Source organism: Halichoerus grypus, chromosome 5 (genome assembly GCF_964656455.1).
Source record: "Halichoerus grypus chromosome 5, mHalGry1.hap1.1, whole genome shotgun sequence".
In the NCBI taxonomy this organism is placed as follows: domain Eukaryota; kingdom Metazoa; phylum Chordata; class Mammalia; order Carnivora; family Phocidae; genus Halichoerus; species Halichoerus grypus.
Window position 1 is genome coordinate 35,848,537 of NC_135716.1, and position 22,383 is coordinate 35,870,919.

A 22,383-nucleotide genomic window follows, 5' to 3' on the forward strand; every position below is an offset into this window, starting at 1 on the left:
TCCTTATTATTCATCTCAACTGTATCTCTCAGTAATACCTAAAGACCTTATAAGGCCAGTCAACTTTAATTTGTCATATGTTACATGGAATACTATAAATTATTCTGGATATATTCTGAATATATCCTGGACATAGCTGAAAATTATTTATGAATCTCTGGTGAAGTTCAGGTGAACCAGTTCTCTGGAATACTTTACATTTTATTTTATTTTTATAGGTTAATTGAATGATGTTGATGTCATTAGACATTCTCAGGCATCCACAGTGAGATGCTGCACATATAAAGACATTATTCTGTCCCACAGCTTGCAATCTAAAATTAGATATACACAGGCAAGCCAGATAAACATAGCACATTTTTTAAGACCAAAAAGAAATGATGGGAGAGAAAAATGAGTGTAGTGAATCAAAGAGTCAAAGAGAATTGACAAATATTCTATCTTCTGCCCTTCACTTATAGCCATAATTTCCTCTATCAGAAGCAATCAAACGGTTAAAAGTCAGTCATACTGTATAATGTCCTCAGCCTTGGAGGTCCAGAAAGTTCTTTCAGCCAGCAGTCATTGTTTGTCCCTGCTTGCCTGCCTCTGGGTACTGAAAGTCTACTACCTTCAAGCTCAGCCCTGGAAATGAGTGCCCAGCCAATATGTTAGGATATATTCCCTCTAGGAACCTATGGAGTTTGAAAGTGGTGCACTGCAGTAGGCCAAGTGATCTGGACTTGAACACAGCCCTAGGTGCCCATGCCATGTGCACTTCCGGGTGAGATCTCCCTATTAACCTCCATCCTATGTGCTCTGTCCACAAACCTGGCTGGCCTTCTCGCTGAGTTTAGGATACAAAAAAAAACCCAAAACAAAAAAGGCACCTCCAATGTGCCTGGCTTCATGTTCCCTGATAGGCTCTCTTTTGGAGTTTACAACTTATTTTGGAGTTTACAACTTATTTTGGAGTTTACAACTTATTTGGAGAGCTCATAAAAAGACTCTTTTTAATACAACGTGGTAAATGTAGTGGCAGACAGGTGGTCAGGCTAAAGCCCAAAGGAAGAGTACCCATCCCAATCTGGTGGTCAGGGAAGGGTGATGATGTGATGAGAGATAGTCTGAGAGCTGGGCAGAACCAGGAGAGTTGTAGCCAGAAGCCAAGAGAGTGTGTTTAAAAAAAGAGAGGGAGGAAAATAGGGTCAGATTCTGCAGATGTCGAGCAAAATGGACTTGAAGAGAGTCCACTGGATTTGTCAAATAGAGGAAGAATTTTTGGCAGGGCAGTTTGAGTAGAGGTGGAGTGGGAGACCTATCACAGTGGGTTGAAGAATTAAGGAGAGACAAGAAATGGAAATATGAAGTTTGGTTGTGAAAAAAGTGAATTAGAAAGGAAGAGGTCATTAAGGGAAAGTTTGAGTTTTGATCAGAAAAACAGGTTTCTAATCTAAGAGAAAGGGGCTGCACAGAAGTCCTGATTGACCAGCTTCCTTCTCACAGTATTAAGCCACAAAGAATTGATATATTTTTCCAGTGACTAGAATACTTCTGTCTACCATCTAGGGTATCCATTTCCTATGTCAGAGTGCCCTGGAGGCTCAACTGTTAATTGGACTTATCAATTAGGAAGTTGCTTGTTCAAAATGGCTTTATGACAAAGAGAAGTCTTTTGAGAGTTATTTAATCCAGGCTCTAGTGAAACCAGAGAGTGAGCCCTTTCTAATGACTGAGGTACTCAAACCCAACCTAGACAAATTCCACTCTTGTCAAACTCTTGTTCTCTGACAAAATTTTCTAGACTCCAAGCAGACCATTTTTCTGATCTTTGTTATTTACATTCATGCTTTAGTGAGGTCCACCAAACTGTACCCTCATCTTCCTCCACCAGAAATATAGGTAAGAGCCCCTGGATAATCTTAGAAATTATGTATGGCTTTGGATAGTTTTAATTATTTTTTTTAGATTTTATTTTATGATGTTATGTTAATCACCATACATTACATCATTAGTTTTTGATGTAGTGTTCCATGATTCATTGTTTGCGTATAACACCCAGTGCTCCATTCAATATATGCCCTTTTTAATACCCATCACCAGGCTAACCCCACCCCCACCCCCCTCCTCTCGAGAACCCTCAGTTTGTTTCTCAGAGTCCATGGTCTCTCATGGTTCGTCTCCCCCTCCAATTCTCCCCCCTTCATTTTTCCCTTCCTACTATCTCTTTTTTTTTTTTAACATATAATGTATTACTTGTTTCAGAGGTACAAGTCTGTGAGTCATCAGTCTTACACAATTCACAGCGCTCACCATAGCACATACCCTCCCCAATGTCTATCACCCAGCCACCCCATCCCTCCCACCCCCCACCACTCCAGCAACCCTCAGTTTGATTCCTGAGATTAAGAATTCCTCATGTCAGTGAGATCATATGATACATGTCTTTCTGTGACTGACTTATTTCGCTTAGCATAATACCCTCTAGTTCCATCCACGTAGTTGCAAATGGCAAGATTTCAGCTTTTTTTTTTTTTTTAAGATTTTATTTATTTATTTGACAGAGAGAGACATAGCGAGAGCAGAGCACAAGCAGGGGGGAGTGGGAGAGGGAGAAGCAGGCTTCCCGCGGAGCAGGAAGCCCGATGTGGGACTCGATCCCAGGACCCTGGGATCATGACCTGAGCCAAAGGCAGACGCTTAACGACTGAGCCACCAGGCACCCAAGATTTCGGCTTTTTTGATGGATAGTTTTAATTCTTGCTGTACTCTAATTTCCAAGTTATTGGAGTTGATCTCCCTTCACTCTCCTTTATTGAGTACACCTCTTCTTTTACCTGTTTTCTCATATTAGCTGTTTTAGTAACTTAATAAAAATATGAAATAGTTTTCTTTCAAAGTATAATAATGGAATTTCCACTCTCTTATTTTTTAAGAAAATATAGAATCTTAATAGAAAATCGTCACAGCCAGATAAAATGCTAGGATTGGATGTTGATTGTACTGATATTAATGCTGATATTTATGATTACCAGAGAGCTCATCATAAACCTCTTGAGGACAGGAATTTTTTTCTGTCATTTATCTTCCTTACTTACAGTACTCTCCACTTGGTAGGCATTCAGTAAATATATTGATGGATTGATTTTTAACCACAGAGTTCTAATAGAGTGGTGATTTATCATTTAGTAATAGATGTGTCTTCCTAACACACAATCCAAAGTTTTGCTCTTTTGCCTAATAAAGCTCATGAGGCAGTATGTTTTTCAAAAGTATTATATTTTTCCTACCAAGATGGGGGCAAAATAGCACTTATGTGGGATTCTGCTGGTTTAAATTTTAATTAAGTGACAATAGAGCACCCAATCCACACCTGGCAATGTATCTGGCATGCATTAAAGTTTACTGAATTAAAGAATGAACTGGGCAATCATTTAGCTTGAGACTGTTCCCTTAACAGTAAAATAAAATTATTACATGCTCCACCACCCACACAAGATTGCTGTAGGGAACAAATGATAGGATGTTTATGCAAGTGCTTTAAAAACTGTAAAGTACATTACTACTTTAAAGTGGGGATTTGTATGTTGACTTAATGTCATTCCGATAAACTGGTATTTTTTTAACGGCCATCAATTTACTAAATTTAGAATTTCTATTGAAGTCCACAACTAATGTATAAAATTGTTTTAAACATTTGTAATACTGCATTGAATCTATTCCTAATTTTGCCTGCTTGCAGTTCTGTGGTGCTATGTACGACTGTGAGACTCATACTTTAAAGGAAAAACATTAATTTTTCTTGAGTCCTGTTTTCCACCTCAAAGAAATCTCAAGTAGAAATAGCACGCATCAAAGATTCCAACCTAGCAGCTTAAGTTAACAGTGATCACGATACTTTAAAAAAGGAAGCGGACAAAGACCCCGAAACAGCTTTCCCAAATTAAAGCCACTTTGACTAACGACAGCGTCCGGTGGAGACCGAAGGGCGTGCAGGGCTCGGAAACGAGCGGACGAGAAGCCCACCTTCCCCTCCCCCTTCTATTGGCAGCACCGCGGGGCGGCTACCGGGGTGCAGCGCCAGGACGGTTGGGGGTCCCCGAGCGGGCGGCCAGGACCCGCGGCCAGTTGGGGTCAGCGAGCGCCGCGGCCGTTGGGGACTCCAGCTCCCAGCAGGCACCGCTTCTGCGGCCGACGCGCGTGGCGGCGCTGCCCGCTGGGAGTCGTAGTGCGGTCCGGGTAGGAGAAAAGGGAGCCAGCCCCGGTTCCTTTCACGCACGTTTCGGAAACTGGGCCTGGAGGGGACCACGCCGGCCCACCGGTGGCCTGGGTCCCTCCGGGACGGGGGCGAGTGGAGCAGGGCTGGCCGTGGCGGGAAGAGGCCCGGGCGGCCGTGCACGTGGGGGGTGGTTAGCGCCGAGGAACCCGGAAGCCCCGCGCACCGCCCACCACCGCGGTGACGGGTTAACGCTTCTCCGGGGTGGAGGTGGGGGCGGGGTGTGTGGAAGGAGAGGCCGTCCCACCCGACTCCTCTGAGATCCACCCGCGAGCCAGCCCTCCCCTCCCCCACGAGCCCTATGCAGCGCAGGCCCCGCCCCCGGCCGCGGCGCGTGCGCAGAAGCCCCGCCCCTCCGCCCCAGCCCCACCCCCACACCCGCAGCAGCCGCCGCCGCCACCTCTCCCTTCCTCTCTGCTCTTTCCTCCTCCTGTTTTCTCTTCCCTCCTCCCCCTCGCCTCCTTTTCTCCTCCTCCTCCGGCGCTGACGCTCGCGTAGGGCCCTGGCGTCAGACGCGCGGGGGCGGGGCGAGTGCGGCGGGGGGTATAAGTAGAGGGTGCAGGAGGCGGTGCTTCCCCTTCTCCCCGGCGGTTAGTGCTGAGAGTGCGGAGTGTGTGCTCCGGGCTCGGAACACACATTTATTATTAAAAAAATCCAAAAAAAATCTAAAAAAATCTTTTAAAAAACCCAAAAAAATTTACAAAAAATCCGCGTCTCCCCCGCCGGAGACTTTTATTTTTTTTTCTTCCTCTTTTATAAAATAACCCGGTGAAGCAGCCGAGACCGACCCGCCCGCCCGCCCGCGGCCCCGCAGCAGCTCCAAGAAGGAACCAAGAGACCGAGGCCTTCCCGCTGCCCGGACCCGACACCGCCACCCTCGCTTCCCAGCCGGCAGCCAACAGCCAGCAGCTAGCGGCAGCCGATCGACCCCGTTCTGCGGCCGTTGAGTAGTTTTCGATTCCGGTTGATTTTTGTCCCTCTGCGCTTGCCCCCGCTCCCCTCCCCCCGGCTCCGGCCCCCGGCCCCAGCACTCGCTCTCCTCCTCTCACGGAAAGGTCGCGGCCTGTGGCCCTGCGGGCAGCCGTGCCGAGATGAACCCCAGCGCCCCCAGCTACCCCATGGCCTCGCTCTACGTGGGGGACCTACACCCCGACGTGACCGAGGCGATGCTCTACGAGAAGTTCAGCCCGGCCGGGCCCATCCTCTCCATCCGGGTCTGCAGGGACATGATCACCCGCCGCTCCTTGGGCTACGCGTATGTGAACTTCCAGCAGCCGGCGGACGGTGAGAGCCGGGCCCGGCGGGCGGGCGGGCGGGCGGCCATGAGGCGCAGGCGGCGGCGGGCGGGCTAGGCCGGCGGGCCCCGGGGAGGGGGCGGGAGGGCATGTCACCACCTGAGGGCCGGCGGGGAGAGGCTCAGGCGCCGGGACCCCTGCTCCCCGTGCCCGCGGGGACCCGCGCTGCCGGCAGCCGCACGCCTGGCCACTTCCTCCTCTGCGACCATTTTCTCGGCCTCAGCCGCTCTCAAACTTTAGGGTGATGACGCGCCGGGAGGGTGGGTGAGATTGGGTTCTTACACCGCGCTCCCGCCAGTAGCCGCGGGATTCTGGGGCGTCGGGAGCCGAGCCCCTTTCTCTGGTAATAGGTGGAGGCGCTCGCACCACCCCGGGCTCTTGCCGGCGCCCCAGGACGCGGAGGAAGTGCGATTCGGTGCTCGAAAAATACCACGTGTTGAACCCTGTAACCTCACAGGCCCGAGGCCTGTTTCTGCTACTGGCCCAATCGCCTGGGGGAGCCACGGGGCCTTAGAATAAAGTTAATGTGGTGATGTGGTGGTCCTCAGGTTTCTGATTGCATTCTTAATAACTTGTCAGTAACCGATGGCTCTAGAAATGTAAATTACCAGTGAGACGCGCATTTGGGGTTTTCCCCGAGTTCAGGCGTTTCTCACTAATAGTAACAACAGGGTGGTGGGAGCAGAGGATGTGGAGGATGACCCTTTTGAAATACACTGTTTTCTCAGGCAGTGTAGATTATTTCAGTTTTTTTATCCAAATTAGATTCGTAATACTGGTAATTCAGAATATTTTTTCCCTTCTGAAATAGTTCTGTGCTTTTGAGAGGTTTTCCTTAAAAAAAAACGTATTCACCAATTTTGGCTGCAAACTTCGAGTATAGTGTGGACTGGACCATTATACTTAATGGCATTCAAGTAGTAAAGGTTTCTTTAATTTTTAAAGTGGTCGAGAAAATCCGTACATCATGGGGAATTGAACAAAATAACAGTAAGTTTGAAATTCATGGAGGAAAAAATGTGGCTAACCTTATCTTTTTATTTTGAAGTTAAACAGTTCACAAAAAACAAAATTTGGCAAACAGATATGTGGCGTGATGAGTTGCCAGGATTTTCTTTTATATTTGGATCAGTTGACTTCCAAAAGTCAGATTCACTCAATTTTATGGCCCAATTTTGCTTTTTTTCCCCCAAGCTGCTTGAATACATGTCAACTAACATAGAATATAAGGAATTTACTTTTAAATTTTTAATTAAGTTCACTCGAAGTTAATTCTAGTTCAGCAGAACTGAAGTTACTTAATGATAGCTTTTCAGTAGGTAAAGTTAATATCAAGATTTGGGGTAGGCATACTACTGTTGAGTGACACAGAGCCAGAAGTTGTAAAACTGCACTGCAGGTTTCCTGCCCTTTTGCTCTGTAAGCAGTGGCTCCAAATGTCACTCCATAACAATTTTTCCCAACTCTGGATGAGATTTACCACCGAATGAAAGCTAAAGATTAGGGAAGATAACTTTGGGACAGGTAATCATAATCTGAAGTTGACAGAAAACTTGAACAAATCCTAAAGACCATAAAATGTAACTTTTGGAAGTGGCTGTTATTCTTTCCAAGAAAGCTTAACAATTTTAAAACAAAACCCAATTTTTTAAATTTCTTGTGATTTGAAAAGTTGAACTTCAGGTTACCATGGTTACAGTACACTGTATGTATTCTCAGTCTATACCAGTAGACCAGTTCTGTAACTGCTCAAAAGAAGATAGCATTTTTTTCATATTAGATTTGTTTGGTTTCTATATGTACAAATTACCGTCTTGCCAAATACTTTTTTCAGTGGTTTTCTCTTTACCTATTTACTGTAACATTGATGGACTCGTAGAATAGCTCCTGAAAGTGACCAGTTTCCAATTTAACAGGAAGAGGTGACTCATTCAAAAGACGCTCAGGCAAAGTCAGCTAAAAAACTAGGGGAGCTGAGTAGGTGTGGTCAATTGATAATGAGCTGACAGCTGATTGTCACTATCTTCTAGAAACTGGAGCTTTCATTTATAAAAAGAAGTGGCCGGAAAATTTGTCCTCTCAATAACTTTACAGTTACATTGGCATGGAATTTTTGGAAATTGGTGTTTCAGGACTTCAAATGGACTATGCTTTTTCCCTCTTAGAACTAATGTCTTTTACTTAAGAATATATTTTTCCGTGGAAAGTCTCAAATTATTTAATAAGTGCTTCATGGTAGAGATGCACATAATTCAATCCTTCATAGACCCTGAAATCATAGGGTAGATTTTGAAATTTTCTAGCACTGTCCAGAAATAATTGATTAACTGATCAGTTCTTAAGTAAATCAATGACTGAAGATAAAATTGGTTTTATATGTCAAGAAAGCTTTAATGAGTGAATTGTGAATATTATATAGACCTGGTACTGCAAAATTTCTGTATTCATTATACAGCTAAGTACGCCCAACCTCACATTAAATTTTTGAGGGCCTGATTAAAATCTTGATCCGAATGGATATAACCTTTCTTTTTTTTTTACATGGTAATAGGAAGTTGTGCCATGAGTCACTGAAATCACCCAGCTCCCAAAATCCAGGGACTTTTATCTATTTATTTTTAAATGGACTAATTTTTGTAGAATATTGGCTGTGGTAAGCAATGAAAAGATTGATTTTGACAAGTAATAAGGGAAGAAGTTAAAATGCTTAAAATCTAACAGCTCTTAAGTCTGGATAATTTACAATTACTTAATATCTTTTATATTGCTCATTAAGCAAATTGTATGTGAAGGGGTATCTTGATTTTATGTTGACTAGGAACCAAAAGGAGATTTTAAATTTATGATAGTTAAAGGAAAAAATGTTTCAGAAATACATTGGTGATATGTCATCTGTTAACATGGGAAATTTGAGGTTTCTGGTAATTGTCTTTTTTAGCATTATACAATTTAAATCTAGACTAGTGTGAGGTAAGGTCCAGCAATCTTGAAATTTAAAGAGGTAGAGGGACTGTGTGCCCAACCACTTTCCCCATAATAATTTATATAATTTTTAGTGGCCTATAAATGTTTTGAAGTAATACTCTGAACATGTCTTTCTTGCAGCGGAGCGTGCTTTGGACACCATGAATTTTGATGTTATAAAGGGCAAGCCAGTACGCATCATGTGGTCTCAGCGTGATCCATCACTTCGCAAAAGTGGAGTGGGCAACATATTCATTAAAAATTTGGACAAATCCATTGATAATAAAGCACTGTATGATACATTTTCTGCTTTTGGTAACATCCTTTCATGTAAGGTAAGCAAAAATGTGACAGGTAAACATTTACAGTGTTTTACCTTCTTGTAGTTTATTCCTTAAAAGAGCAACTATGCTGTCTGTTAATGGTAGTTTTATTTCCCAAATACCCAGGCTAGGAGGCTGACAAGTTCTCTCTGAACACTGGAAAAAATGCTAAATAGCAAGTAATGAAAAATTGGTATCCATTTTTCCCTAGGTGGTTTGTGATGAAAATGGTTCCAAAGGTTATGGATTTGTACATTTTGAGACACAGGAAGCAGCTGAAAGAGCTATTGAAAAAATGAACGGGATGCTTCTAAATGATCGCAAAGTGTAAGTATAAATAGTTAATCATATTTCAAATCTGTTTTTAATAGTCCAAATCAATTCATTTTACAAGTTAATATATTTGTGCTCTTAAAGAGATTCAGCTGGAGTGAAAATAATAAACCACATTTTGGTAGATTTTATCATTGTGTTTTCTCCTTGTAACATACGAATAACTGAATTAATACAATTGGTCAACATTCAAGTGAAAAAGAAAAAGAAGATAAGTATACTGAGATACAAAGCTTTTTCAAAATAAGTGCATAGTTGAAAAACTAGGAATCTAGACAGAAACTTTTAATCATAATTCCTGACGTAGTCATTGACCCATTTTACATTTGAGGAAACTGAGGCTAAATGTATTTACATGATGGTTCAACAGATAAGCTGGGATATAAACCCAGTGGTCTGAATTCAGAATCTAAGTTGGCTCTTTACTTCGCCATACTACTACAATTTATTTATTTATTTTTTTTAAGATTTTATTTATTTTTTTGTCAGAGAGCACAAGCAGGGGGAACGGCAGGCAGAGCAGGTAGAGAGAGAAGCAGGCTCTCTGCCAAGCAAGGAGCCCAATGTGGGACTTGATCCCAGGACTGGATCATGACCTGAGCCGAAGGCAGACGCTTAACCGACTGAGCCACCCAGGCATCCCACTACTACAATTTATTGATGGACTTGTTGTTTGTTTTACCTTTTCACCTTCCTTCACCCATTTAAAAGTAAAGTAGAATTAAGCCAGAAATCTTCATCATTAATCTATCCTGAGATAAACTTTTTTTTAAAAATTGCAAACTTTTTATATAATGGCACTGATAAAACCTATGAGACTATTTCTGCTGCAGGTTATAAAATTAAGATTTTATGAGCTCAAAGAAATCTCAAATTTTTTATCGTTAGTGCCAGTGGATTTTGTTTAATTATCTAGACAAATTCAGCTGTAAGGTCATCTTATAAAATATCTGAGTTGGGATTGGTTGTTCTTACAACTCCACTGCATCACTCTTAAGGTGTGGTTCTTATAAATCACTTCATTAAGTGCTGTGGTCAATCTGTACATGAAAGAATCATTACGCACATGGTGTTACCTATTTGAATTTTGTGTCGCTGCATGATTAAGGAAAGACTTTGTAATGTGTAAAGAACTCAAATAAGTGTAAGAAACCAGCAGTTCCTCAATGTGAACAATGTTTACAAATGCTAATTGTTAGAAGTAGTACATCCTTTTTTTTTTTTTAAATAGTACATCTTTGAGAGAAATATTTAGCATCGTTAGTATTAGAAGATGAAAATATCTTACAGTTTGTCTATCAATGTGTTTGGGGGCGGGGAAGAATGCCCAGCATTGGTGGGGGTCTAGATTATTAAATAAAGACTTAACTTATTGCTGTTTTGAGTATAAAATAGTGTAACCCTTTTGGAAAACAGTTTGATTGTATATATAAACTTAAGGTCATTTCTATGCCTTTTGAACTATCATGATTTCTGCAACTCTATCGTAAGAACATATAACAGAAAGTCTCATTAAGTTCCAGCATTATTAACAAAAGCATAAAGTTGTGATATCCACAATGGAATAGTATGTTCTTATTGAGAACGTTTGTAAAGCTAATAGCATGGAGAAGCACCACAGTATGGGTGGGGTGGGGAAGGTTAAGGAATAAAATCATGGGTATCTGCATTAAAACAAAAAGACTTAGGAAAAGTCAGTCATGATTTGGGTGGTATCATGGAAGATGGTTTTTTACTTTATTGTCTATTACAATAGTCTTTAATGACATGTACTACTTTTATATTAGGGGAAAACTAAATTTTTAAAACATTTAGTTGATAATGCTGCAAAGAAAATTTGCCAAGCTGTTATGTGTTAGAGTACAGAATTCAGAAGTTTAAATTTCCATTTTAGGAGATCACAAACGATGTGCAAGGGCCACTTTGAAATAGCAACGATGAAAGCTTTTATGTCTTTTCCTTGGCATGGTTCGTGTGTTTCTCCCACTCATTTATATTGATAGGCATGATCTCTTTAACCCTGGGTTAGCTAGAAGGAAGGGAGGGAAGTGTTTATGAAGAAAAATGCTTCCTTTTTTCTTGTAGTTTAGAGGTTTGTTCTTATTTTATGCTTCCATTTTTTCACTTCAGGCACTTGTTTTTACTGTGCTCTTTATTCGAGATTCTGAAATTATCAGTAACAGTTACAAAATCAACCATCAGGCTTAATTAATCTGAACTTAATAAAATAGAACCTAATTTTATAGTCCTTACATATTTTATTAGATTTGTTGGACGATTTAAGTCTCGTAAAGAACGAGAAGCAGAACTCGGAGCTAGGGCAAAAGAGTTCACCAATGTTTACATCAAGAATTTTGGAGAAGATATGGATGATGAGCGCCTTAAGGATCTCTTTGGCAAGTTTGGTAATGTGTCTGAATTAAATTTTTACACTCAAAGTTCTGAGTAATTGCTCAACATTAGTTTTGGCTAATACTTTATACTAAAGTGAATGAAATGAAACTTAATACGGTATTTAAAAATAATTGTCATTATCTGGATTAAACTACTGATAGTCCATTATACTACAAAGTAGTATATAAATGTTAATAGTGTTGTATTAGCACAGTAAGGTGTGACTGCCTAATTGGAACAGATTTTAAAAGGTTATGCTACAGTAAAAAATTGTGCTGGATTTATGCACTTACAGATCCCATCCCATCAGAGGCATGCACATGACACAGCCAACTTGGGTTGGAATGCAGTCTTTAGTTATGGGACAGGAAAGCTGGCCAGCTTTAGGGTATTTGGCCAGTCTTAAAAGCCTCATGTTTGAGCAATTTGAAACAATGACATTCAAAGACAAAGCCAGAGATCCTGATTCCCGTGATATCTCCTTGGGATGGCCTTCTGAATCCATGGGATCTTAATTTGTTCCTTGCATTTCAAATTAACTTAATTAAATTTTAAATCAGTGAAGTGTAACCAGCCTCACTTTAGATAGCTGTAACTGATCAGAAGATGAACTTTAAATTGAACGCTTTTGCAGGTGATTTGCTTTTCCCTTATCATTTGTTGAACTTACTAAGTAGGTGGCTTTTTTTTTTTTTTGAGCACCTCAAATGATACAGAATTAGGAAATCTAATACCTTATTGCCGATCTAGCATGCCACATTGAACCCTCCACTCCTTTGAGCAAAAAACTTGCCCTTTCACACAAGATAAATTGTGGCTTGCATCTTACTCCAAATTCTCTTTAGTGACTGGTTTTGTATATTTCATCTGTCTTTTTTAATTAGAAGCTGTTTCTAAAGTTGAATATTGTTAATCAGTGATCCCAAATGAGTAATGCTATGTGAGGTGACCACCAATATGTAAATTTGTCAAATATTTTTTTGGCTATTTCTCATAGAGATTGGAAGTACAGCTTTAGGACTAGAGGTACATTCAAAAGAAACAGTCTACCTGTGCCCATATATCTTCCATATTCTCTGTAATCAAATACGCTTTTTAACCTTTTCTGGCCCCACCTACCTTAGATAATACCCACCTCAGTTAAGTGTCTTTTTCACTTGGGAGGATTGGGGCATGTGTCTTCAAATATGTGCTACTTTCTCCAAGTAATACTGTGTTTTGCCAAGGGTCAAACCCTGTATTCCCTCCACTCTCAATTGAAAGTCAAATGGGCCAAGGGTTAAGAAAATCTTATTTCTTAATTCTGATGTCAAAAAATTAAATTGTTGGCTAAAAAAAAGCAAATCTGTTTTGCACTAAGAATAAAATTTCATCCTTCACAATTGTCTAAAACATGTACCTCCTTAAATGGAGGGAGAATTGTCTAAAACATGTACCTCCTTAAATGGAGGGAGAAGTGTTTCAGGGAATAGAGTACTTAGCTTCTTAGTAGAAATACAAGGTCTTTGAAGAGACTATTTTTTAATTTTTATTTTTTTCATGGCTTTGTTTTTGTGTGTCAATTTAAAATGTATAAACTAAATGTTGTGTGGAATACCTTTGAATCATTTAAAAAAATTTTTTTAGGACCTGCCTTAAGTGTGAAAGTAATGACTGATGAAAGTGGAAAATCCAAAGGTTTTGGATTTGTAAGCTTCGAAAGGCATGAAGATGCACAGAAAGTAAGACTCAAATATACTAACTAAAGATAGTATGAATTTCCTGTATTTTATAAGGGAGATGATAGGTTTCCTTGCTCTCATACTGAAATGTACATGCATTACATTGGCTGTCTTACATGTGTTCTTTTGAACTACTTGCATTTTATGTATTAGTTTTGGGGGTATAAATTGGGAATTTATATTCCCAAAACATTGAAGCCAAGTTTTTATGAAGGGTCCATGTTTAGCATTCATAACCTAACACAATTTCTTGATTGTTAAAGAAATGAATTTCTCTATTGCAAGTTAGTAATTAAAATTTCTGTGATTTCTATAAGGCTGTGGATGAGATGAATGGAAAGGAGCTCAATGGAAAACAAATTTACGTTGGTCGAGCTCAGAAAAAAGTGGAACGGCAGACGGAACTTAAGCGCAAATTTGAACAGATGAAGCAAGATAGGATCACCAGATACCAGGTTCATTTTTAATTGACAAGCAAAATAAGACAGGGATGAGGAAACCTATTTTATGTTCATTTCAGTTACTGCCAGGTAACTGGAGGGTTTGTGAGGGGAAAGGAGAAGAAACATGGGATAAAAATACTAGGAAGTGTGCTTAAGTACCACTGTGGTTTTCTTTTTCTTTTTCTACAGTTTCTTTTTCTTTTTTTTAGGGTGTTAACCTTTATGTGAAAAATCTTGATGATGGTATTGATGATGAACGTCTCCGGAAAGAGTTTTCTCCTTTTGGTACAATCACTAGTGCAAAGGTAAAGCGTATGGTATTTTAAGATTTGGGGAATATTCATGCCCATTGATAATGCATATGTAAATTTCACATTAATATGCCAGAGTATTTTTCTTATTTTGTAAAATGAATAGTCACATAGGTTTGTTTTTTTTCTTCCAAAAAAGTCAGTCTTTTTTTTTTTTTTTTTCCTTCCTTTTCTGGAAATCAAATTTTTGCCTCATTGTTCAACAGACATTCAAATTTGAAGTAGATGTTGTAGCCTTGATGGTTTATTTTTTGCAGGGGATGAGTTCTGAATTCTTCCTGAGGAAGGCTGCATTCATTGACCATAGTTAGTGATTGATCCTCACATAATATGCATTGTTCTACTCTTTTCAACTATTTTCCTGGTTAAAAGTGGCAGTTTATTAGGGAACTATAATTGTTATTGGGCAAATTTATATTCACTTACACAATTCATTCTGGGGAGTCAAACTTTAAGTTCCCTAGCAGTAAAGATAGATTTTCTTTCACTTGAAATCAAAAATGAAGAATTACAGCAGTACGATTCTATTCTGAATTCTGGGATTTTGATTTAAGAACCTCTGTTCCAGGTGTTTTTTTCTGATGTCCATGGTCCAAGAATTCCTCTGTATGTAAAGCTTTGTGCATATGTATTTTGGGGTATGGGAGGAGTGTCTAAAACTTTAGTCAGATTCTCAAGAGTACAGGAAAAATTAAAATTCAGTGCTCCGGAATGACCTCATGGCTGATCTTCCTACTCATCTTTTCCTGGCAACTTGATTAAGGAAGCTTCTGTGATAGGAAATGTTAGGGGCATGCTAGATGAATACAAATAAAAATGAAGAGTTGGGGTTACCTTGTGTTTTACCCTATGCTTTTGAGTACTTGGAGTATTGCTAGAATTTACTCCTGGGTGTCTTTACCCTTAGTGTGTTCCCTGAAAGTTGTTGAAGTTGAATATTGTGCATCAGTTTTTAAAGTCCTTTGTGGATCATAATATCACTCCTTGGTGGCAAGGATGTGAAAATTTGGCAAGAGTTTATTCTGGAGGAAGAGGTCCTGTGTTAGTAATGCTTGCTGAGAAAAAATATCAAAGCAGAAAGGTAAAAAGTGAAAGGTGATTTCCCATATCTCCTATTTGGGTGTCCTTCCCAGATAATCTTTCATGTTTGTCCAAATGCTTTTTGTAGATGTATAAACAATTTTGAGAAGACCAGGATCGTACTATACAGATTCTGTGACTTGCAGTTTTACTTAACAGTAGGTCTAGATACATATATTCATTTCAGGCTTTTTTTTTTTTTTTTCCCCCTAAGGGCTGAGTATTCATTGTATAGATATACCGTAATTTATTTTACTGTAACCTATATTGATAAACATATGGGTTGCTTTGTGTGTTTCCACTGTTAGACCCACCATTCTAATAAACATATCTTTGCAAAAATGCCAGTTTTTCTGAAGTTCTAGAATTAAAATAGCTGGTTAGTGAGTATATTTAAAAATGATACAACCAAATTGTCCCAAAAGGCTGGACAAATTCTTGCTAGTCTTGTCAATTTAGTAGAAAGTGGTATACATCTTTTCCAGTGGTGACCTGCCTTTCATATGTTGACTAGTTCTGCCTGTTTGTATATTTTTATATTAGATTGGTTGTCTTTTTATTGATTGGAGAGATTTTATGTCAGCCTTTTTTTTCAATTGCAAATATTCTCTCCCAGTCTTTAACTTAGGGCTTCGGGAGTTTTGTGTCATCTTTTCCCATATTTTTGCATTTTATGTTCAGATTCAGAATCTGTTTGGCAATTTGATTTTTCAGTGTGATATGAATGAGAGATGTGACTTAATTCTCGGTTGTCTCAATGTACTGTGTACTGTATAATGTAAAGTCCATTTTTTCTGTGTTATTTTAAAATGTTAACTTTAACACACTAAATTCCCATAACTGCATGGGTGGGTATGTTTTAGGGTCTAGTTTTAGGTACAACTGACATATTCAGGTGTATAACATAATGAGGTTTGTGTTGTATATGTTGTGAAATGATCATAATCCATCACTATACATAGTTAACAAAATTGCATTCCCAGGATTTAATTTATAGCTGGGAGTTTGTACTTTTTAATTGATTTCCCCTGCTCACCTCCCTCTGCCTCCAGCAACCATGAGCTCAGTTTTCTTTTTGGGTTTTGGTTGGTTTTTGGTGTTTTGTTTTGATTCCACTTATAAGTGAGGTCATTGGACTCTTTCCTGTTTGTCCTGTGCTACCATATACCGTTGAATGTAGTTGTAGAACATGCTTATGTATGTTGCAGGGCTAGTGAGGAGTTCTTTGCATCTCGTCATTGCTCCTTTAGAAGATCTTTTCAGTATTTGAAAGCTTCCTCCTGGCCAATATTTATGGCCCTTTGGTCTTGAATGTGAAATTTTTATTTTGAAATGTGGATGTTCTAAGATTCAGCTGCTCCCCCTTCACCACTAAAGAATAGTAAAGCACCTTGTCAACTTGAATTGCTAAAATTTTAGTAGGGGCCTTGGTTGTACCATTCAGATTACTTAAACCTTAATATTCTGTTGACAATCTAAAATCTTAGCACATTTGCTGTCTTATGTCTACCTCTTTACTTTCTCTTGCTTGGCTGAGATGCGTGTGTATAGCTTGCCCTTAATATTTAGGTATTAAGGAAAAATTGTGGAAAAAAAAGAAAGCATTAACAGTGTTTACTTATTTGAGTCAGTAGCTGTAATTGTAATAGTAATGCTCTCAGAGCCTCATTCTGTCATTGAATTAACTTTTTTTTTTGTCTTTTAATAGGTTATGATGGAGGGTGGTCGCAGCAAAGGGTTTGGTTTTGTATGTTTCTCCTCCCCAGAAGAAGCCACAAAAGCAGTTACAGAAATGAATGGTAGAATTGTGGCCACCAAGCCATTGTATGTAGCTTTAGCTCAGCGCAAAGAAGAGCGCCAGGCTCACCTCACTAACCAGTATATGCAGAGAATGGCAAGTGTAAGAGCTGTGCCCAATCCTGTAATCAACCCCTACCAGCCAGCACCTCCTTCAGGTTACTTCATGGCAGCTATCCCACAGGTACGTTTCAGAAGAGAATAAAAACCTTATACAGGTTTTCAGTTTTGGTCATTTTTAGTGTCTGTGCCCTCCATAAAGGCCTAAGATTGGAACATGTGAATTGTGATTAGACTTGAAAAAATGCTTTGAGTGTAAGGACTTGCTGAATGTTCTCAGAGTATATAGCTAGCTGCAATATTGCTTTTTTTCATTACATGATGCGTCTGTTTGCTTTCTACAGACTCAGAACCGTGCTGCATACTATCCTCCTAGCCAAATTGCTCAACTAAGACCAAGTCCTCGCTGGACTGCTCAGGGTGCCAGACCTCATCGTAAGCCTTTTGTTTTTAATTAAGGTTGTGAATTATTTGGACTAAAAATATGTGAGATAGATTAGCTGTTATATTTCAACAGTATATTAACTGTTGCTTTTTGTAATTTAGGCTTATAGGTGTTCATTTTGGGGATCCTAGTATTTTTTCTTCTTTTTTTATTATGTTAATCACCATACATTACATCATTAGTTTTTGATGTAGTTTTCCATGATTCATTGTTTGCATATAATACCCAGTGCTCCATGCAGTACGTGCCCTCTTTAATACCCGTCACCAGGCTAACCCATCCTCCCACCCCCCTCCCCTCTAGAACCCTCAGTTTGTTTCTCAGAGTCCATAGTCTCTCATGCTTTGTCTCCCCCTCTGATTCCCCCCCTTCATTTTTCCCTTCCTGCTATCTTTTTTTTAACATATAATGTATTACTTGTTTCAGAGGTACAGGTCTGTGATTCAACAGTCTTACACAATTCACAGCACTCACCATAGCGCACACCCTCCCCAGCGTCTATCAATCACCCAGCCACCCTATTCCTCCCACCAGGATCCTCGTATTTTTTAAGAAGAATCCTGAAATGCCTCACCCTTCCTATCTTATTGAGACAGTAATTTCCATGCTGGTTTGATTTTCTTTTATAAGTTTGGGAATGGATCCAACTCTTAATTTCATATTTGGTTAGGCAGTAGTTTTAAAAAATCTTGTTCCATGTGTGAGGATCAGAGTCCTGGCATGTTTAGCCTTGCCTTGTGGCCCAGTGCTCTGTTGCAGCAGCACTTGGAACCAGGTTTGTGTGTCATGTTCAGATAATAAGAAGTCCTTGTTCTTCTGAATGTATGTTTTTATGTATTCATTCTCTGGTCTGGGAAGTCTGGGGAAATGGCAGGTGAGAGACTTAGCTTTAAAACACGATATTTGCATTTAGTCACTCTTCGTTCCTTTGTTCAAATCTCAGCTCTAACAAAGCATTGAACACTTCCAGTGCGTTTTTTCCCAGTTAATGTGTGTTCTCATATCTTTAAATGTAGCATTCCAAAATATGCCCGGTGCTATCCGCCCAGCCGCTCCTAGACCACCATTTAGTACCATGAGACCAGCTTCTTCACAGGTTCCACGAGTCATGTCGACACAGCGTGTTGGTAAGCCTTAACACTTTCTGTAAAAATTGATTTCCAGTTTGAAAAAGCGAGGTAAAAGTACAAAACGCCATGTTTATTTTTTAGCTAACACATCAACACAGACGATGGGGCCACGTCCTGCGGCGGCCGCTGCCGCGGCAGCACCTGCTGTCCGCACCGTTCCACAGTATAAGTACGCTGCGGGAGTTCGCAATCCTCAACAGCATCTTAATGCACAGCCACAAGTCACCATGCAGCAGGTAGGCCTTTAATTTCTGTATAAAGATGGCAGTCCTTGGTTGCAGTCAAAGAAACTGAAAACAATTATGAGAGCTGAAGCTATCTAGAACGTTTTGCTAATTGATGTCCCATTAATTGACTGTATGTAAAAATGTCTTCTATTGTGGGAATTAGACAGGCATTCAGCATTCCTTACCCTGAATTATTTGTGTGCTTTGAGAGCTTTGTTAAGCATAGTTGTAAGGAAGAAAGGGTGAAATACAGTTTGTGAGGTTTAGCTCACCCTCTTTTTTTTTGACCCCGAGACCCAAACTGTCATGAACATAATAGAAATAGAGCTCAAAAGAATACTCCGGGTAGAAAAGACTACCTTGGTCTGTACTTCTGAGGGACTCAGCTTCTCCTATTCATGTTTAGAGTGCAGTCTTCATCATTTAGTGATTTTTTTTCTAGTGAGTATGTGCCATTACTTCTGGACTTAAAAGAATTTTTTAAAGCAATTTGAGGTGGGTAGAGGGAGAGAGCAAATCCCAAACAGACTCCCTCCTGAGCACGGAACCTGACACAGGGCTCGATCTCACCCCCCTGAGATCATGTCCTGAGCTGAAATCAAGAGTTGGACGCCTGACTGAGCCACCCAGACACCCCTACTTCTGTACTTTAAACTTAGGAAAATTCCTGGTTTTTTCTAGCCTGCTGTTCATGTACAAGGTCAGGAGCCTTTGACTGCTTCCATGTTGGCATCTGCCCCTCCTCAAGAGCAAAAGCAAATGTTGGGTAAGTGCCTTTGTCCCACCTAGTCAGTTACAGAGAGACTAGAAAATGGGGAAGATACTTAGCTATCATTTTTAGGTACAAAAGTAGGCCTAAGGTTACAGGATTGGTCTGAATTGGCATGTCTGCTAAACTTCTTAGTAGTGTTCCAGGCTTTTAATTAAATACTTGGCTTTTGATGATTAGGATAATAGGGCATTATTTGCCATGGATCCCACTACATTTTTGGAGGAGGGAATTTGAAGTAAATGAAAAAGAAACGTCAAGCACAGAATTAACAACTTCATTGCCTTGTGGTAGATCTTAATTGGTTTTTAACTATCAAAATGGTGGGTTTGGGGTTAGCATCTATTTGCTATATACAAAAGTCAGGTTCTTTACCCTAGTTCTAATAATGGTGGATGCCTTTACACTTCTTCTGACTGGGGAATTTTGTATGTTTTTGTTCCTAGGTGAACGGCTCTTTCCTCTAATTCAAGCCATGCACCCTACTCTTGCTGGTAAAATCACTGGCATGTTGTTGGAGATTGATAATTCAGAACTTCTTCATATGCTTGAGTCTCCAGAGTCTCTCCGTTCTAAAGTAATTTAAATTTGTCATTTATCTAACAGCCTCTTATACTATGTATTCCAGGGCTTTTTGTAGAAACTTGAACATTACTAAGTGCTTTATATAAACCATGGACAGTTCTGAGTTTTATAAATTTTAATCACCACCACCACCTATGGTGCTGTTATCCCCATTTTGTAATCTAGATGGGGAAACAAGTAATCGGGGGTTGAAAATGTACCCTGTGTTCACACAGCTAGGCAAAGGCAGAGCTTGGTTTCACTTCCAGCTTCTGTGCTGCTGTTTGTGAGGAGAGAGATGTTTGCCATTGTTTCTCAACTTTGGGGCGAGTTTTGGTGAGAGAGGAAGAAGTGCAAGAGGGTTCATAATTCTAGAATAGTGGTGGAGTAGAACCCCAAAGGATATGGATACAGTTGAAATGGTTTTTTGTTTTGTTTTTTTTTAAAGATTTTATTTATTTATTTATCAGAGAGAGAGAGAGAGCACAAGCAGGGGGGAGCGGCAGGCAGAGGGAGAAGCAGGCTCCCTCCTGAGCAGGGAGCCCGATGCGGGACTTGATCCCAGGACCCTGAGATCATGACCTGAGCCGAAGGCAGAGGCTTAACCAACTGAGCCACCCGGGCGTCCCTTTTGTTTTGTTTTGAAAGCAGTTCTTTCCACTTGCATATGAGGAAAGGAGTTTAGTTTGCCTTTGTTGGACATTTATATGTTGTTGTGAATTTGAAATTCTTTTAGTTACTCCTTTTCAGAGCCAGTTTGTTGTTTTTTTAGGTTGATGAAGCTGTAGCTGTACTACAAGCCCACCAAGCTAAAGAGGCTGCCCAGAAAGCAGTTAACAGTGCCACTGGTGTTCCAACTGTTTAAAGTGAGTGTTCCTCCCTGGGTTTATTGGTTTAAGCTTGTTTTTATCAGTTTGAGCATATTTTACAAAAATTCATTTTACCATTAATACAAATGTATTGCTAACTTTTCAAAAAGAAGTAGAAATAGAAACTAAAAGAAATTTTACCTGTTAGCCTGGTTTTGACTTGAATTTTGAAATCCAAGCACCTTCAAACGTTTTGTATTATAATTTGTATTAAATGGGCTTGGCTTTTTTGTGTACTTATTCTCCCAGGACTTTCATAGCTTATACCTTTCCTTGGGTTGCAATACTGAGAGTTGCCCAGGGCCTGCACTCTTATCCTTCATTACTTCCAAGAAATGGGGTAATGGAGCTGTGTAGCCCAGACCAGAGATTGGGCAAAGCTTTTCTGTAAAGGACCAGATAGGAAATACTTAAGGATTTGTGGGCCATGTTGTCTGTGTTGTAATTATTACAGTTTTAGTGTGAAAGAACTCCTAGACATTACATAAATGAATAGTTGTGTCCGGGTGCCAATAAAACTTTACAAGAAACAGGCTGCAGACTGAATTTGGCCATGGGCTTTAAATTTGCTACTGACAAGTGCCAGTATTGGTCATCTTGTTTTGTTTTTGGTACTTGGCCATTTGCGTGCTATACACTTTTTAAATTTGCAGTGTTATGTTTGATACGTTTATACATTGTAGTCTGATTGCCAGTGTAGTAATAACTAGCTGCCCTGTCACTTTATGTAATGATTATTTTTAGCAGTTAGAATCATTAAATCCTAGCCTCTTGGCAAGTTTGATTACATTTTTTTTCTCCCTGCATTCACAGATTGATCAGGGACCACGAAAAGAAACTCGTGCTTCACCGAAGAAAAATATCTAAACATCGAAAAACTTAAACATTATGGAAAAAAAACATTGCAAAATATAAAATAAATAAAAAAAGGAAAGGAAACTTTGAACCTTATGTACCGAGCAAATGCCAGGTCTAGCAAATGTAATGCTAGTCCTAGATTACTTATTGATTTAAAAACAACAAAAAAAAAACAAAAAAATAGTAAAATATAAAAACAAATTAATGTTTTATAGACCCTGGGAAAAAGAATTTTCAGCAAAGTACAAAAATTTAAAGCATTCCTTTCTTTAATTTTGTAATTCTTTACTGTGGAATAGCTCAGAATGTCACTTCTGTTTTAAATAACAGAATTGATAACTGAGCAAGGAAACGTAATTTGGATTATAAAATTCTTGCTTTAATAAAAATTCCTTAAACAGTGCCCAGTGATGTTACGCTATTTCATTTCTCTTTGTAATTGGTTTTGCACAAATAGGTGATAAGCTGGAATTGGCAGAAGAACCTCTTCCATGAAAAAGGTGCAGTTAAGTTCAAGGGTATCATAGTTGTTTTATGGAAAAGGG

General features: G+C 39.7%; 1 protein-coding gene across 2 annotated transcripts; it reads left to right on the plus strand.

The window, feature by feature from the left end:
* Window positions 1–4,821: 4,821 nt before the first annotated feature.
* On the plus strand, window positions 4,822–22,241 carry PABPC1 (poly(A) binding protein cytoplasmic 1). 2 transcript variants are annotated; one of them, XM_036072726.2, is made up of 15 exons: window positions 4,822–5,539; window positions 8,656–8,849; window positions 9,049–9,164; window positions 11,436–11,575; window positions 13,191–13,285; window positions 13,603–13,740; window positions 13,938–14,033; window positions 16,828–17,100; window positions 17,321–17,411; window positions 18,438–18,548; window positions 18,633–18,787; window positions 19,460–19,544; window positions 19,994–20,124; window positions 20,884–20,977; window positions 21,794–22,241. In XM_036072726.2, exons 1-14 carry the CDS (start codon window positions 5,347–5,349, stop codon window positions 20,974–20,976), a joined length of 1,911 nt encoding a protein of 636 aa, XP_035928619.2. In that variant the 5' UTR covers window positions 4,822–5,346; the 3' UTR covers window position 20,977; window positions 21,794–22,241. The 2 variants fall into 2 exon arrangements, with proteins under 2 accessions (XP_035928619.2, XP_035928620.2); XM_036072727.2 differs by having other exon boundaries at window positions 11,436–11,566.
* Window positions 22,242–22,383: the final 142 nt, after the last annotated feature.

What these genes read in the sequence shown, in the direction of transcription:
- PABPC1 (XM_036072726.2), top strand. Translation starts at nt 5,347, where the DNA reads ATGAACCCCAGCGCCCCCAGCTACCCCATGGCCTCGCTCTACGTGGGG. An exon ending in GTACAATCACTAGTGCAAAG is followed by an intron (nt 14,034 to 16,827) that starts GTAAAGCGTATG and finishes GTCTTTTAATAG; the next exon opens with GTTATGATGGAGGGTGGTCG. An exon ending in TCATGGCAGCTATCCCACAG is followed by an intron (nt 17,101 to 17,320) that starts GTACGTTTCAGA and finishes TGCTTTCTACAG; the next exon opens with ACTCAGAACCGTGCTGCATA.